The 17494-nt window shown below is 40.3% G+C and overlaps 1 protein-coding gene across 11 annotated transcripts in view; it reads left to right on the top strand.

Moving 5' to 3' along the window:
• PTK2 (protein tyrosine kinase 2) overlaps positions 1 to 17494 on the top strand; it is a 203892-nt gene that overhangs the window by 135496 nt on the left and 50902 nt on the right. For 9 of the 11 annotated variants that reach the window (XM_080582103.1, XM_080582105.1, XM_080582104.1 and 6 more), the window contains 2 exons: positions 6330 to 6360; positions 8782 to 8834. In XM_080582103.1, the coding sequence (XP_080438229.1) occupies positions 6330 to 6360; positions 8782 to 8834 (84 nt within the window). Of the gene's footprint in view, positions 1 to 6329; positions 6361 to 8758; positions 8835 to 17494 lie in introns of all 11 variants that reach the window. The other 2 variants (XM_080582094.1, XM_080582101.1) reach the window with 1 other exon arrangement.

Raw genomic sequence — 17494 nt, 5'->3', positions numbered from 1 at the left:
TTCATGTCCTAACGTGTGATCTCTTCTCACCTCTCAGTCATCCTGAGTTAATGGAAAGCCCTTTCTAAGTTAATGGGAAGCCTTGCTTTTTCTTTAAAGGCACCCGTGTAGGCTATGTCCAGTTCTTGCTACTTCTGCATTGGTGGTATTTCAGAAATTTGGTCCACTTAGCCTCTGTTGCCAGTGCAAATTATCAGTTTGTTTCTCTGCAGCTGGAATGGTTTCCTATTCTTATCTACACATAGATGCTTTTAACTCCACAGAATACTGCTGCCCGATGATTTCCCATTCTGTCATTCACAATAGCAACAAACAGGCAGTTACGGTCCTCATCGAGTCTTAGCCCTGTTCATCCAGTGGGCCATCCTCCAGTGCTGTGCATGGCAGCATTGATTGTGTTCCAGTCATGCCTGTTGCCATTTCTCTGCCAAACCCTCCTCTGTTTCTTGCCTTAGCAGGAGAACAGCTCCCAGCCAAAATCTCTACAGGTTTTAACCTTTTCTTGTCAACATAACCTGTTCCGTGATGCATATAAGCAACTGCCATCTAAGACTAACAGCGCCAATGGGTCCTAATATTCTACTGCTGAAAGTGGCAATAAAAATTGACCCACTCTGGTTTTGCTTTTTCTAATTCCTTTCTTCTACTGACCTGACTTACTTATCATTCAGCTATTACGTCTTCTGGACTCACTAAGCTCTTTTAAAGGCAAGACTTCTGATTTTTCTACGTTATACAGTACCAGGCATGGCTACGCCATGCACTGTGGTTTGACTGTAGGCACTAATGCAAAAGAAATCAATGCATGTAAGAGAGGGAACGTGTTTATTTGCATGATATTCTTCTTAGTGTATATTAACATAAAGCAAACAAGCAGTGATTCACTTAAAGGAAGATTATATAGCACTTTGGGAACATTCCTCTTTATGCAAACATTATGAGAATCCCTCCAGTTAAAAATTGTTTTTGTAGTTTTGTTGTTGTTTTGTTTGAAGCTTTTTTTAATATTGTAGCAATACTCAGTATATTAATTAAACGTCTTGTAGGAGAGCTGTCCCCACCATGATCTGAATTCCCACATCCCTCCAACAGTGACCTGTGAAGCATATCAGAAACAAATCATGTAGCAGCTCTGGATTCAACAGATGTGTTTTTTCCCCTCCATGAGCTTTCCCATTCTCTCTTTGTTCTAAACGTATATGTTTATTGCAAGTCTCTTTATAAATTGTCTTTCTTGATTACTACAAGAAGTGTATGTTTTTGTGATATTATCTGCACAGTTAATAATCCTGTTTCTCTTAATTTGGTGAGATCACTTAATGTTTAAGACCTGGACAGCATTTGGCATATTTCCATTCAGTTTGTTTTATTTTTCATAAATATTTTAGTACATAGGTCAATTTAGTCCATTGTAGAAACTTTATGAGCTTAATATGTGCTTGCATTATCATACTTAACTATTTCAAAGTGCACAAATGAATGATTGATTCAAAAACTTCAGCTGACATTAAGTAGCTATTTGCTGACTGAGCTATGTGCTGAGTAGCCTTCCTGTGATCTGAGTCCAGTGACTGAATTTTGAATTTATTAATCTGTTTATTCAAGCTGGTTAGGTAATGCAAAATTGTCAAAACTCTTATAAAAGGCTAAAAATACTCTGGGGGAAAAAAACACATTTGAGTAACTGAACTAGATAACTGATTGTCATTCCTTTAGATCAGAACTCGCCTTAAATTTAAACATTCCCTTTGAATATAAAAGGATTAAATGAAAATTCAGGCCTTCAAGTCTCAAGACACCAAAATTAAGTAATCCATGAAATTCTCCAAATAAGTGTTTACTCCTGGCTTATACATGTGAAAATTGTTCTCATTTTAACAGAATGGCAACGAACTCTAATTAAAATAGTAAAAATACTGTCAGTGCCTGGGCACGGACACTCCGATACAATTGTGCAGAGACAAATTTTATTTTATTTTATTTTATTTTCAAGTGTGTGAAGAATTGGGCAAAATGTTGTGGGTTTCAACTTGTGAAAAACAACATATGCTTTTACTGGGATGCTGTTTGTAATGAGTTTTGACTTTGGACCTGCAAAGGTACTAATGAAGGCTTCTGATTTTATTTGGGATATAAGCTGTAAATGGAGGAGTGCCAGCTTGGGTATGCTGCCTGAAGTGATCGGTTTGTGCACCAAGAGCACGTAGGCGTCTGTACCATCAGCTTTGGTGGGCCATTTCACCAGTAGTTCCATACAGATGGATTTTCCCTAAATTTTCTCCAGTGAAAGCAGAGGTGTCTCTAATACTACTTGTTGGTAGGGTTCTATTTCTGGCTTGGTTTTTTTGGTGGTTTTCTGCATATGTTTATTTTTCCCCTTTTTTCCCCGTTCTCCTTGTCCATATTTGACCAACCATTTGGGGCACATCTCTGGTGGCCAAAATGGGGACATTGTCCGTTGTGGCTGGCCAGTGCGTTGCTCTGCTACTAATGCGAATGAAATCAATTGTGCTTCCTGTGGGCAAAGGAGAGTAAAAAAGGAAGATTATTTAATTCCAACCCCCTGCCATGGGCAGGGACACCTCCCACCAGCCCAGGCTGCCCAAAGCCCCATCCAGCCTGGCCTTGAGCACCTCCAGGGATGGGGCATCCACAGCTTCTCTGGGCAGCCTGTGCCAGGGCCTCACCACCCTCTGAGTGAAGAATTTCCTCCTTATATCTAATCTAAACCAATCCTCTTTTAGTTTAAAGCCATTCCCCTTTGTCACTACACCCCCTGACAAAGAATCCCTCTCCAGCTTTCCTCTAGGCCCCATTTAGGTACTGGCAGGCCGCTGTAAGGTCACCCCGGGGCCTTCTCTTCTCCAAGCTGAACAACCCCAACTCCCTCAGCCTGTCTTCATAGGACAGCCCCTTGATCATCTTCATGGCCCTCCTGGAGACCTGCTCCAACAGGTCCATGTCCTTCTTGTGCTGGGGGCCCCAGAGCTGAACACAGTGCTCCATTTGGGGTCTCACACATGCTGCCTTTTTCCCATTCCATCACAGTCCTTCATTCCAGCAGCACCATCACAAATCGGTTCACGTGTAGAGCTGTTAGTCTATCACTTACTGCTTGTCCATCCTTGGAGCTACTGATTCTTCTTGCTGTGCTGTGCTTTTTATTTCCCTGCTTTCTGCAGCTGAAGTTGAAAATAAGACAGCTTTCCTAAATGCGGTCATAAAAACATAAAGGCACTAAGAGAATGCAGATCAAGTCACAGACTCCAAAACATCAGGAAATGCTTGTTTAATCCTGTGTCCCTCTGTGTTATTAATCGTTAACTATGTAATACCACCTCTATTTGTGTTCTCCTTATCTCGTAAAACACATAGGGTGGCTTCCTTCCAAGGTGGAATCAGGATTTTGTTGTAAAAGAGATGTCTTGATATGGCCCTAGCTTTATATTTTATACCAGTGGGAAGCTGTTCAATAAGTGAAGTAGAGAGTTGCAGAAACAGAATGGGGAGATATCATGTTTAAGGATATTTAATATTGCCCTGGAAAGTTAGAGTCTATATTTTTCTCTTTTAGAGAGATCCTTTTTGATATGTAGCAACTTCAGCTTCCACTGCCAGTTGCCACCTGTATGGTATTTCTCACTTCCTTGAGGGTTTGGAGTCTTACGTTTGCAGGAGAGAGGAACAATCTGATCGGCAGCTGAACTCAGCACTTGGAACATGTGCAGTGTTATAAAATCAGTCTCTGTTTCTGTGAAGTCCCCAGATATACTGATACTGATATGCTCCTCACACACAGAAAAAAAGAGAGGAAATTAAAAAGTCCATCTTTAGAATACAGTCTTGAATAGTGTGCAGTTAATATGCGATGGAGATGCACACAGAACAGCAAGAATACTTACTTTGAGTAGTTTTTCATTAATTGTACGCCAGTTATCTTGATTTAAAAATAGCAAGTGATGAAGTTAAGCTTGCAATTTAATAAAGTTCTTTTAACATTGAGGTCTGTGTGTTTGTATAGTTTCCTGAGCCTTCAAAAACAGGCTGGCAAGTATGCTATATCAGTAACACATGGTTCGTCAGCAACATCTGATTAAATCCATTGCCAAATGCAAGAGAGGTATTGGAGTAACTCGATGCAAGCTAGAACTCGGGATGCTTGCACAAAAAAGGACCGACAGCTGATGGAGGTATCAGGAGATACCAGGTGGGGTCTTAAGCTTCTGTGCCTCATTCACAACCCTAAGAAGGCCTTGCCAGGTGGTGGGCAGGACTCTTGTGCCTGTTTCTCCAAGCTTGGTATCTTTTGCCTAGTTCAAGCCAACGTGACTGCTGTAGTGCCCATTCCAGTCTCTCTTTTTTGGATATCCCCTCCTCCTGCATCTTTTTAGTGCCAGGCTGTCATGGTCAAGCTTCTGATTTCGTACTTGTCACTCCACACTGCCTTTCATGATCTTTGCCTTTTGCTTTCTTCTCCAAAAGGTATCATTTCCTCCAACAATTGACCATACCTCTATGTCCTGCCTCATGCTTCTTGTATAATCTTCCTGTCCTTCCACTGCCCTCCAGTTTCAGGCCTTCTTTTAGTCACTTTACCAAGCTACTCTGTCATCTCCCAAATCGGGGCTCTTTGTTTCCCTTCTTTCCCGTACCTTCCTTCCTACACCCCTGATCTCATCCTTTCTGCAGTTGTGGTGGACCCTCTTGCTCTTTTGCTTTCAAGTATGATTGAGCCTGTCTCTTTTTGCTCCAGTCTCCAAACTTGCTTGGAAAGATCTGGTTTTGTAGCCCTGGGCTGGATGTGGAACGTGTGCACTTCTTTTGTAGGAACATGTTGAAGTCCACACGAGAGCAGAGGAGAAATGGAGAACTTTTGGTTACTTGCAGGAGATGATGCATGTACGCTTTGGTCAGTGCTAGGTGGGCAGAAGAAGAACATAGCTGTTTTGGGAACATGGTGCATGTCCAGCATCTCACATACGAAAACTTCAGGGGGCTCAAGGAACATATGCACTGGCTCTGTGGGCTGGTGCATGGTCAGTTTGTCACTGGGGATCTCTTAAGGTCTGGAAAATGCTCACCAGTTGCACGGGGGACAGTTCCAGAGTCTCCCCACGGAGGAGGGAATTAATTTTGAGGCTGCATGATGCCTCCATTGAGCATGCCTGCGCTGCAGTGAGTTTCGGGTTTTTTTGGACAGCAAAAGAATTGTAACTAAATGCTGTCGTTTGCCATGTTGAGCGTGACGTTTGGATATCAGGCATTTCACTACTCAGTCCCGTAGCACACAAAGGAGAGACTGTAGTTTTCTTTTTTAAGGTCTGGAAAATTCAGTAATTTTAACATAGGATAAAAAACCAGAAGTAATATGATTCTTTGTAAACAGTACGCATCTCCATTTTCTAAAAGCAGCTCTTCCATTTTCTCTCAGGTCACTGTATCGCTGCTACAGTGATTTGGAGAAAGATACTTGTTCTAGTTACCCACTTCCTCACCTTCCCTGCATACTTCCATATACCGCAAATTGTTGGTGTTTTGGTAAAGGCTTAGTAATTTCCCCATCATCCTTCCGCGTATGAATACTGAGTGTGTCATCAAATGCAGATGGGAAATACAGTTGATTATTTACAGCAAACTTTTACACACAGAGCCATTATCACAGAAAGACTGGCAGAGGATTTGAAAATAGTTTATAAGAGGATACCCTCGTTTCTAGCTACTGAGCATTACTATTGTATAATCTCAACCACATGGGAAATTAATATTGTATGTTACATGCAGTAATGACTGTTGTCTTGTTTGGAAGTTCAAGTTGGCTTAAGTAATTTTATTTATGTGTATATAGTATGTTTATAAATACACTATATATATTATCTTCTATATATTTTTATATGTTTATTTTATACATATATATTTATATAAAAAATCTGTATGTATTTATATGTGTATTGTGTATATGTATGTAGTTAGCACATCTTGGAAATGAGAGAAGCATTTCTCACTAGGGAGATGAAATACTGTCATACCTTCTGCCAGGTGATTTATCAGAGTTATTTGTTATGAATAAAAGAGGAGTCATGTTCTGTTTACATTGCTCTCACGCAAGACTTTGCCAGAAGGTCTGTATCTCTGGTTAGGAGCTGTGTTGATATGCTGCTGTTAATATAAGTAGAGAATGGTCTTTTGAGTCAACATGCTCAGTTTCCCTGGGAGGTTGTGGTGATTACTATTTCATGCTTGTATACATTGCACGTTGAGAGAGGTTATTTGGAAACTGAAATAAAATTCTGAAATAAAATTTTAATTCTGTTTTCTTCTTCTTTACACAGAAGGTGAAAGAGCTTTACCATCGATACCAAAGTAAGTTTTATGCTTTCTTTTTTTTTTATGTAGCGAAAAGTAGTTTTGCTTAAGTGACACCTTGGGACTTTTTATACGTGCTTAATTTTTATTCTTGCTTTTGGATTCTAGGACAAATAGCAGGCAATCATCTGGGACTGCAGGGCATAGATGACTGACAGTAGCATTAAACTATAAAGATACCAGAAATAAAATCCGTGGGGAAGAAGTTCATAATGCATCAATAATGTTTGACAATAACAAAAGTAGGATGTTTTGGAAAAGACTGGAGTGGGCTTCAGGCCATTTATTTCCAGTCCATAAGTAAATTTAATTATAGGAGTAAATTTGATTACAGGAGTGATGCTAAACAGTCCTCATATTGTCACTTCAGTCTCTCTGTGAGTCAGTCTACAATGTTGTTCTTTCCTATTTGCCCTCTTTTCTGCTTATGCAAATACAGAAAATATTTTTTTTTTTCCCTATCATAAATCTTTCATGTCTCCTTTTTTAAATTAAATTTCCATAATGGGACCAATCTGAGCTGAAATCCCTAGGTTTGACTGTAATAAAGAATATCACTTATACAGCACAGAATTTCTCATCTATTTTTAAAAAAATACAGTAATGTAGAAAAAATCTTCTCCAATAATAATTGTAGATGTGTAGAAAATCCTAATCTGTGTCATGCAAATAGATCTGAATTCTTTGTTTCTGCATAGTTTTATTTTGATACTCAACCCAAGGTACGATGAGACATGCTATCAGCATCTAATAATTCTTATTTAATGTGTGCTAATACATCTCTCTGCATCTTTCTCCCTTCAGAGCTTTCAGGTAAAGAGAAGATTTCTAATTTGACTGTTTGAACTATGAATACTCCTTGCCTTGTTGGAGTTCGTAGTCCCAAACGCAGTGATAGGAAGCCTGTTAATTCCTCCTGCTGATTTTTGCCCACCTAATATTAGTGCCTAGATCTCTGTCCCTATCTGGCAAGTTGTGATGCTTGTCTACCCTTTCCATGTGCGTTGTGGCTTCCTAAAATTCAGTCTGTTAACCAGCTTGTTTGGAGTCTTGACTGCTTCATCAATAGCCACATTTTGACCCAGTTTAAAGCTGTATCTCATCAGATTGTTTTCCTTGAGCCTTATCAGACAATATCACTAATATCCAGTGTCAGGAGATGATGGTTGAAAGACCACACGAAATTTAACCTTTTATATTATCTTATCTCTTCCTTTTTTTGGAGGAAGTCCAAAATTATTATTTTTTTTACGATTATTATTATTATAATTTTACCCTTTGGATGGAGCACGGAACATGATTTATTCCTGAATCAGCAAGAAATGGGCCACTTAGATACTAGTGGTTGCTCTTCCTTCACAGGTCTGCTGCAGTCCTTGCTAGCCTAGCTCTGTCACGGTGCAGAAAGAGAGGAGTTAAAATGCAGGGAGGAGAAGGAAATGAAAGTCGAGGCTGGAAGCAGTAAGATTGGTAAACTCAGTGTGCACTCATACAGGAAAGGAGAATTTGTTTTTACTTAAACAGATACAACTGAGGAACACAGCATAACCTTCTAATTACATACATTTCATCTTACTCTTGGTTTTGTTTTTCCATTGTAGGGATTTCTGGGATAAAATAAGGTTTGAAGGAGAAGCTTATTGCCATTTTTGGGGCAGTTTACCAGAACTGGATTAGTATGCTCATGTCTGTATAAACAAGAGCACCGCATATGCTCTTAGGCTGACAGCAGAGGAAGGGTCTTATGTCAAATGTATCAGTGTACTAGCCAACACCATCGTGCATCTGGAAGTACGTGCCTTTGGCAGCTGAAATTTCAGATTTTTCAGAACACCAAGTGCAGTACTCTTTTGCTCTCTTGCCATTAAAATTACATGTGTACATGGAAAAAAATGCTAGAACAATTCACTGGAATGTCCGTTAGTGATGAACTTCTATAGCTAAATACATTTGATTATTTTTCTATGTTAAGTAAATGAAGAAATCGATTTAAAATTGTTATACAGGATAAGTCATCTTACAGAAAAAAAAAATCTAAATTCTAAAATCTAAATTTTCTATTTCCAGTATGATAATGAAAGTAGATACACCGTCACATTGTCTGCACTGGCAATGTTTAGACATGTACTGCTTGATTTTAAAAGTTTTTAAAACTCATGTTTCTCTTTTTTTTTTGAAATTCACCCTGACATCGTGAAGTTGTTTGCTAATTAAAATGGTAACGTGTTCTCTCCGCTCCTCCCTTGGCTGGGATGAAATGGTAGATTCCTTTCTGACTTTGCTCCCCCTCAAAATCTGTCGCTGTGGCAAATGGATTGGCCCTGCTAATTACAGTAGGTGCCCTGTTAGGATGAATTCACAGCGTATGGGACCGTGAAGAATGTACAGCATTCAGCGATTCAAACCTCTCTTTTACAGGCTGGCCAACAATGAGAAGCAAGGAGTAAGGTCACACACGGTCTCTGTATCAGGTAAGGCTTGTAAAAAAAAATAAATAAGCGAGTGCATTTTTAAAGCTAGCAGATGTTCAGACAGGTTTTCGTTTGCAGTTAGCTCGTTTCTTGCTTCGTGGCTGTTGACTTCCCCAAGACCATAGCTGTGCTGCTTTTGTAGTGGAATTTGTAAAGGGAAACTTTTTCCAGCTACCCTTCCGTGTCGTGTTGCTCGTGAGAGCAGTCCTGTCCGTGCAGTACAGCAGGGCCAGGCTACTTCAAAGCCAGGCTGTCAATATTCCCGCTTGGCTTTGTAATCAAGTAGGCTATCTCTTAAATTACCTGAGGATGTGTTAATTATGAGGGAGTAGCTTTGAAAAGTGAAAATGAGCAAGTAAATATTCATCATCGCCTTGCTGAAAGAAGAAACTTAATAGCTGTTTTCTTGTAGCTGCTGTTCAGATCAAAGCACTTAAATTTTTGCTATTGAAAATCACGAGTTAATTGAAGGGTTGAGCGTGTGAGGTCGTAAGTGGTGTTTCTGCAGCTTATGGGCTTCTAAGATTTCAGTTAGTTACTGTATTTTTTTTTTGTGTTGTTTTAAGTTTATATACTTGAGAAAGAACAGTTTTCTTTTACAGAATCTCAGAACAAGTCCTTTTGAGGGGTTGAGTCAGTGTCTCAATAGGAAATGCATTTCTAAATACTTACACATGATATTTATAATGGAGGTTTGCAGTGTGAAAGAGTACTAATATTGTGATATGTCCCTATAGAGTTAGAGTGCTTGGCCACAAACTTCAGGAACAATTACTGTGACCCAGTGGAGTGTACATCCTTGACTTACAGGGAGGCTACAGCCCCACTTTTTGGGGTTTTGCAACCATTTAGGGGCACATACTCAGAAAACTTATAAAAAGGAGAAAAGATGCATAATGTTTGATTTCCTGCTTTTCAGATTCCTTTCCCCACCCTTACCCTTTTCTAAAGACGCTTAAGATTCACCCCTGGCATAAGAAACCCATGTAGACAGACCTTGTGCAAGAAAATAGGTGAGAAGATCTGGAATTCAAATGTTTATCGAATTGCAGAGGTGTAATAGAGCTTCATCAGTTAACATTCACTCTCAAATAGCAGCTCTTGCTCCTTCATCAAGCAAGGTTTTTGGGGCACGGAGGTAGATAAGCATGAAGCATGATAGGTTTCTCTCTTGATTCATGCCTGTGTGGGTTATTTTGGCTGTTAGAAAAAGTGGAAATGGCTAGTGCAGTGTTTTTTCATCACCTCACTCATTAAAAAAAAAGCTAATCTTCAGGGGAAAAAACATACTGCCACCTCAAATTTCCACCCTTTCAATTTTTGGAAGACCACTGATGTACTTTTATTATTGAAAGAGTGTACAGTAGTAAATACTTAATTCATGATCCTTTATTGCAGTCACTTCAACTTTGCAAATTTAGATATTCTTTGCTTGATGCCTTATATCTGAATTAGTGTCGTGTCTCACACCACAGACTTGCTCAAAAAAGTGGTTTGATGTTAGTTAGTTGTGATGCCCCGTAATTCTGGTGTGTAGGGTGTCACATACAGAAGAAAGATAGGCAAACGAGCTTTGCTGCAGAAGCAGGGTTAGAGCATAGCATCTAGCAAAATACAGGAGAAACAAGTAGCTGGAGATGAGCCAGTTGTTCCAAGTGGATATCAAAGAAGCTGTAAGGCACAAAGCTGCCCCATAATGACATAAGCAAACCAGGCAGATTAAACCAGCGAATGTCCCTCTGGTTCTTTCCAGTTCCAAAATCAAAACCAATTATGTATTTTTCTTGTGTTGCAGTCAGGTATCTTATTTAAAGTCTCTCTCCCCAGTGAAAATCTTAAAGTATCTTTCCACAATGAAACCATTGTGCTTGGGTTTCGTACCGTGTTACTGTTGGAAACACTGACATAATACTGGAATGATTCAAACTGTTGCATTTATAATTCAGTCTCAAGGATTTGTTCTTCTTTTTAATAAGAGTACAGAGAATCTTGAACCTTCTACTTTTGTGTTTGGTTTGGTTTTGCCCCCAACTTCTTTGAAGTGCATCAAGAGTGGATGTCCGGACACTGAGTTTAACCCATAGACAGTTTGTTGAGGTAAAGTTGCATGATAATAAGGGTTTTTTCCATAAGGGAGATGTCTTCTGTAAAAATCTCCGAGTTACCCTAAGGAATCAACTTGCTATAAATGAAGTAATGATTCAAGTAGATGCAAAGAGGTGCCACTGGTGTTGTCAGATGTAACTGATACATCATATGGAACAACAGAGGCAACAGATGTACGTAATGCTCGGTTAACCCGGGAGTTACAGGTCAGCAGAGTCTGACAGCTGACAGCATCCAGTGCGAAGCCAGCTGTGGATGATGCTATCTTGGTTTGCAGAATAAGAGCTTTTCTCTGGTGACATTTACATGCCTTAGAGCTAAGGACTTCAAATGAGATGAGCCTTTATAATTTTTGGACAGCTGTAATGTCCTTCGTGCCTTTGATAGTTTAAATCATAAATTAATTCTCCTCTTTGTTTGCATTGAGACTCCTGTTCTTATTTAGACCTCTCCCAATGCTAACATTAAATAGCAAAAATCATAAGCAGGCGTTCAGCAGGAAAATCTAACAGACATATTTGAAGCATTAAACCCCGTATTTCGAAAGGAAAGTTTCAAAGTGAGCTCTCCACCTCAGTTTGGAACCTGCAGTAGCTGAAAGCCAGTGTGGAACATGATGTAGTGATCGAAAAGTTCAGGCATTTGTCTGAAGTTTTACAGGTTTGAAAATGAACTTGTTAATGAAAGACGTCTTGTCTTGCTTTTTGAAATGTGTATTAACCTACCTTGAAATACTTCTGGTTTAGTGAAATGAAAACTTGTTCTTTCCTAGTGTTTCAATATTCCAAGGCATACAAAGATTGAAGGTTTCTAAATACATTTTTTTTTGCTCTGACTTTGAATAAAGACCTTTTCAAACTAGTGGAGAGTGAAGTTGGTTCCAGGAATCTAAAGCAGGAGATTGCTGGACCTGGGAGCCAAGAAACGTTCTCTTGTGGCTGTGGGTCACTGAACCAGGTTTCACTACACACCTCTTACTGCATGCGGCTTTTTCTGTTTGTTCTGGTATTCTTTGTCTGTCTTGCCTTTAAATTAAATGTTTCTTGCAGCAGGCATTATCTTTTATTACGTGCAAGCAAGATGCCTAGCAGATTTCCCCCAGTTTTTAAGCATAGTAATAATTTTATTTGTCAAATTTTACATTTATGTGTGTGTGTGCATGTATTTATATATAAATATAAAAAGCCCAATTAAATCTGAGCAGAATTTCAGATTTTTTTTGATGTTTTAGTTTCAATTACTACGACTCACCAGAGGGGAGTAGTGTTCTAGGTGATGGATAGACCCAACTTTTATCTCCCTCTCAATTTATTTCTTCCTTTTACATTAAAAAGGAATTCTTTGTACTTGGCCGAGAGTGTGCACTCAGGAAACAGTAAGGCTAAACTATTTGCTGTGTGCAAATAGTACATCTAATTTGTAAGAAGCAACATAGGAGTTTACTATGATTTTACTGACTAGGTTTCCTGCTGTTTTGCTTGGAGTCGCCTTATTAAATGCTTTACTTTAGTCCACAGAAACTTACTTTGGCCAGCAGTTTGTTTTGAAATAGCAACCATTAGCCTTAGGAAGGTGATGCACGTATTTCCTGATATACATATTTCCAAAAATAATAATTTACCCCGTCAATTATATATTATAAGAAGTTCTTCATAAAATGAAACCAATAAAGCCTTAGTTAGCTTGCTGTACTCTTACATAAATCCTTTCTGACAAAGTTCTTTGGTTTCTTCTACCCCGTCCTTGCTCACGTAAATATGAATAGGAAGAAAAATATCAAACGATTGCATGCCTTAGTTAATCGTTGTGCTTCCTTTGCACTATAAAATTCTCTGGCCATAAATTCTTTCAGTTGTTGCTCAAATGTCGCATTATATGCAGAGCTACAGAATAGGGCAGAATACGTACAGACCGTGGGTGGGCTTATAGAATCATAGAATATCCCGAGTTGGAAGGGACCCATACGGATCATCGAGTCCAACTCCTGGCACCACACAGGTCTGCCCAAAAATTCAGACCATATGGCTAAGGGCACAGTCCAAACGCTTCTTAAACACTGACAGGCTTGGTGCCGTGACTACGTCCCTGGGGAGCTTGTTCCAGTGCGCGACAACCATGAAGATATCCAGCCTGAACCTCCCCTGTCGCAGCTTGACACCATTCCCTCAGGTCCTGTCACCGGTCACCAGAGAGAAGAGATCGGCGCCTGCCCCTCCGCTCCCCATTGTGAGGAAGCTGTAGGCCGCGATGAGGTCTCCCCTCAGCCTCCTCTTCTCCAGGCTGAACAGGCCAAGTGACCTCAGCCGCCCCTCGTACGTCTTCCCCTCTAGGCCCTTCACCATCTTAGTAGCCATTCTCTCCAATAGTTTCACGTCTTTTTTGAACTGTGGTGCCCAGAACTGCACGCAGTACTTGAGGTGAGGCCGCACCAGCGCAGAGCAGAGCGGGACAATCCCTTCCCTCGACCGACTAGCGATGCCGTGCTTGATGCACCCCAGGGTACGGTTGGCCCTCCTGGCTGCCAAGGCACACTGCTGCTGACTTGATCATCTTGAAGGCCTTCTCCAAAAGCCAAGACTGGCATTGGGATGTTCTGGTGCTGCTGGATAAAATGATGTGGCTGTGGGGAGGGAGCAGTGACTGGAGGGGTGACGGCGGGCACTGGCACGAGGCACAGGCCTGAAGGTTTGCTAGGGCTTGCCACGGGATGGTCTCAGCTCATAGCAGATGCTGGTTTTGTGGCTTAAGTAGGTGTTAGCGTGGTGGAGCAAAATGAAGGGTGTTTAAACACACAGTCACTGTTTCAGATGTTAAGGCAAGCTGTTTAAGCCATCTAAGTAACAGATCCTAGGCCAGACCCCTTTAATAGGGAAATGGTAACTTACGGAGAAATTTGTCGCGTCCTGTTCCCTAGCTGACATGGCTGTTGTTACTACAATTAGCATTTTAAAATTAAAGTCAAAAGGAGTAGTTTATCCAATGGCCTAAGTGTGTAATGATGCTGGTGTACATACCTTGTGCAGGAGAAATAGGGTCTCTTGAAGAGAGCTTCGTTACAGGGATTGTAGGGTTTTAGCATCCTGAAAGAGGGGCTTCTTAGCCAGTTTCCAGTTTCCGTGGTGTATAAATCCACTCCTAAATATAATTCCACTTAAATCACTTACTTCATTTCTGATGACGGCAGTGAGGCAGCATCGTAGTTCTTCTCTAAGGTGCTCTTTATGAGCAGATCTTGCGTTTGAGGTGGTTGCCACCCGACTTGTGTCATTTGGCTGCAGTTTAAATTTGAATGAAAAATATGCTGTGTTGAAGGAGATATGCTAAAAGTTCACTTAAATTATGCCTGCATTAATAAATAAATCGAATATGGTACAGTTTATCTATGAGACAGACTTCCAGTTGGTTATCTAGAACAAAATGAAACGTAGCAGGAGCCAACGGTCAAAACACAACAAACAGGAGAGAAGAAAATACTAAGTATATTTACCTGATTTCAGTATGACAGCAATTAAGAATGTTCTTAATGAAGACGATGTCAGCATGCAAAAGGGCTGGAATAGCTGTGAACGATGAGGATTATTCACAAGCAAAACTGTGAGCAAGGATGGAAAGACAAATAAGATTTTATTGAATCACTTCTGCTTGCAAAGCACAGTGCTTGCCCTGTTTGGTGATTCCTGTACTAAAAATGAAGGTATGCCCTGTGCTCAGCTCTGAAGGAGGTTCTTGTGTAGGGCTTACATTTCCTGGTTCCATTTGAATAAACTGATAGGGGGAAAAGGTGTTCTTTGCCCAAGGTTGTAAAGTTTTTTGGTTGTTGTTTTTTGCATGCTGATTTTATCAAATCAATCCAAAAAGATAATGCTGAAAAGTGCACGGAATTTTTTAAGATTAAAGAAAAAATACCTTGCTTCTTTTCATTCACAAAAAGGCCAAAATGAACTGTGGCGTTGGTTAAACTTCTTCCCCTCCTGTGCTCCTCCTTTGCGATCCATTCTCTTGATTTGAGCAGACACTTTTGTATGGCAAGAAAAATGCTCCTTGCATTGTTGGGTTTGTTTTTTTATTCTTTATGTATAAGCATCCTTGCTTTGACAAATACATTCAGTTAATATTTCAGCTCCATGGTACTTGTTTTACTTCAAAAACCTTGAAAATGCATAGATTTATTTCTTTCACAGATTTTTCTCTGGGGTTTTCTCAAACCGGTTCAGGAATGTATGACTAAAACAGAACGGGACGTTACGATTTCCAGCCGTGCAGTGCTGGATATCCTTACGAGGAGCTCCAGGAGCAGCTGCCCTCTCGCCCGATGGCTCCCTTTGGAGAACAGGCTACTGTGTACAAAGTGCTGTGGTCTTCTTGACGGACAGTAATTTTAGTGAATACTTAGTATTTGGGAGAGGAACTAACCAAAAAAAGAGTCAGGTGAGGTCTGTTTTCAGCAGCATTTCTAAACTTTATGGGCATCAGTGTGGAATGGCAGAAACCTGTCAGAGTACCATTCATTTCAACCAGGTACTCTCTAGGCTCCTAGAAAAGAGTTGCAACTTCTTTTTGAACTTAAAAATGCCTCTTTACCAAAATAAACTTTTTCTGTAGCTAGACTGAAGTTGCAGTAAGTTTAAGACAAAGCATTCTGGATTTAATCTAGCAGAATAATTGCACAGGCTATAAGCAGTGGATCATTAACGTAAAGTTTCAAACACAGGAGACAAGTTGATCTGAGCATCGCTACTCATCGGGGCACGATGAATTCAACCCACCTTTGTTATTTCGAAGAGTGCTTCGTAAGAAATGGGCTGGTCAGGTTTCCATCAGCTTCTGCCACCCATGTGCTGGTGTAGGAGTGACAACACTGTGACACTTCAGGCTTGAATTAGCCTTGTAGCCTGAGCAGATGGGTTGAGTTGAAGCATCTCTTCCCTTCGAGACAGCTCGCATTGCTTCCAGCGACTCTATACCTGTTCTTCTCTTTCACTGAAGTGTATCGTGTTCCTTTATTCTTATTTCAGTACCTTTTCAGTAGCCTCTTAAAATAGCTGTAGTATTTCTTCCTTTTATTTGTGGATGTCGAAAGCTTCGTTATGAACGTTACCCTTAGGTTTGTGTGCATGAAATTCAACGTGCTGCCTCCAGACTGGACAGTGAACACACTTAATGCAGCTCTAAAGCATCCTGCACATCATCCCTCAAGCTCCAGGCACAAAAAAAATATGAGTGTAAGACAGTGATTTTTGCATAAATACAGCTGCTTTGGTGGTTCGAAGGTTTCCAGACTCTATTAAAAGTGTCAAGTTTTTTAAATAAAATGGGCTGTAGTTGTGCCCTTCACTGGGCTTCGCTCTCAAGTGGTAGCTGTGAGGGAGTCTTTGGTTGACTGGCTTTGTACATCACCTCTCCTATTTCCTGAGATAGAGGAGAGGGGGAAAAGGCGAAAGCAGAGGAGTGTTACAGATGCCAGGAGAAGTAAGAGAAGCAGCTACCCTAAGGTTTGTAGCATCTTGCTTCCTTCTTTGTCACCTTGTGAAATCCAGTTTGTATGCTCTCAGAAATCTCTCGTCCTGATAAGCTCTTTGCTAATTCACTGAAGGGTGATGATGAGGAAAGGGGGACTGTGCTGAGTATCTCTTGGCAAGTCAGGTCTGCACTGGGCATAAAACTCCAGTGACTGATCCCATTTTATAATATGTGTCAGTGGGACAGAGTAACTGTGCTTTTCCTTGTTCTGTGTCACCGTGATATGTGGAATACCTGTTTTGTGTGAAGTTCTTCTCCCTGGGTCCAGAAAGTCAGTGCGTCCATGTTTCAGTCTGGTGACTGCCACTAAAGTCAGAATTTAACTACAGCACCTTCTAGGAAAACTTAGACAGGGAGCTTGCAAAAGCGCATTCATTACACGTCTGGGATGGATGGTGTCTGCGTTGTGAATGGGTGGTGTATGTAGCTGGCAAAAGTGGTTTTTTTAAATAGATTCTAATCTCACTTTTAAGAAGTGAAATGAACGTAGCTTATTGCTGTAGAAAGGAATTTGTAGGAAAGTAACGGATGTGCTTTAGAGTTCCATAAACATTTGTATATCCATTTTGCGTACAGAGAACTGTAAAGTAAACCTTTATTTTTATGTTCATTCATTGTAGATGTTCTCTCCGGTCTCTTTTCTTTTATTTCCAAATAATTTGTTTCTGTTTTTCTCTTTTCTTTTCTTGCCTCTTTGTAAAGGAGTCAATCACTGTCAGCATAAAGTAAAGAAAGCTAGGCGCTTTCTCCCTTTCGTCTTCTGTTCCCATGAGCCGCCGCCTAAGGGTACTGCACTGCTCTTTGTATAGGCTGCCTTATTAACCCAAAAGCTGAAATACTAACTCAGTTACTGTTGGGTTTTTTTGTTTACTACTTGAGCCTCAGGCAAACAGAGTTCCAAGAATAATTTCATTAAATTTCTGCCACCCCTTCGTCTCCTGTTGAATTGGATTTTCCTGCAGTCGCAAACTTGCTGGTCTCCATTTTAGTAGGGGACTTTATTTTAAACATTATATGCTACAATGACAAACGTA

The sequence above is a fragment of the Anser brachyrhynchus genome (assembly GCF_964034855.1).
Source record: "Anser brachyrhynchus genome assembly, chromosome: 2".
Classification (NCBI taxonomy): domain Eukaryota; kingdom Metazoa; phylum Chordata; class Aves; order Anseriformes; family Anatidae; genus Anser; species Anser brachyrhynchus.
This window is presented reverse-complemented; position numbering and strand designations above follow the sequence as displayed.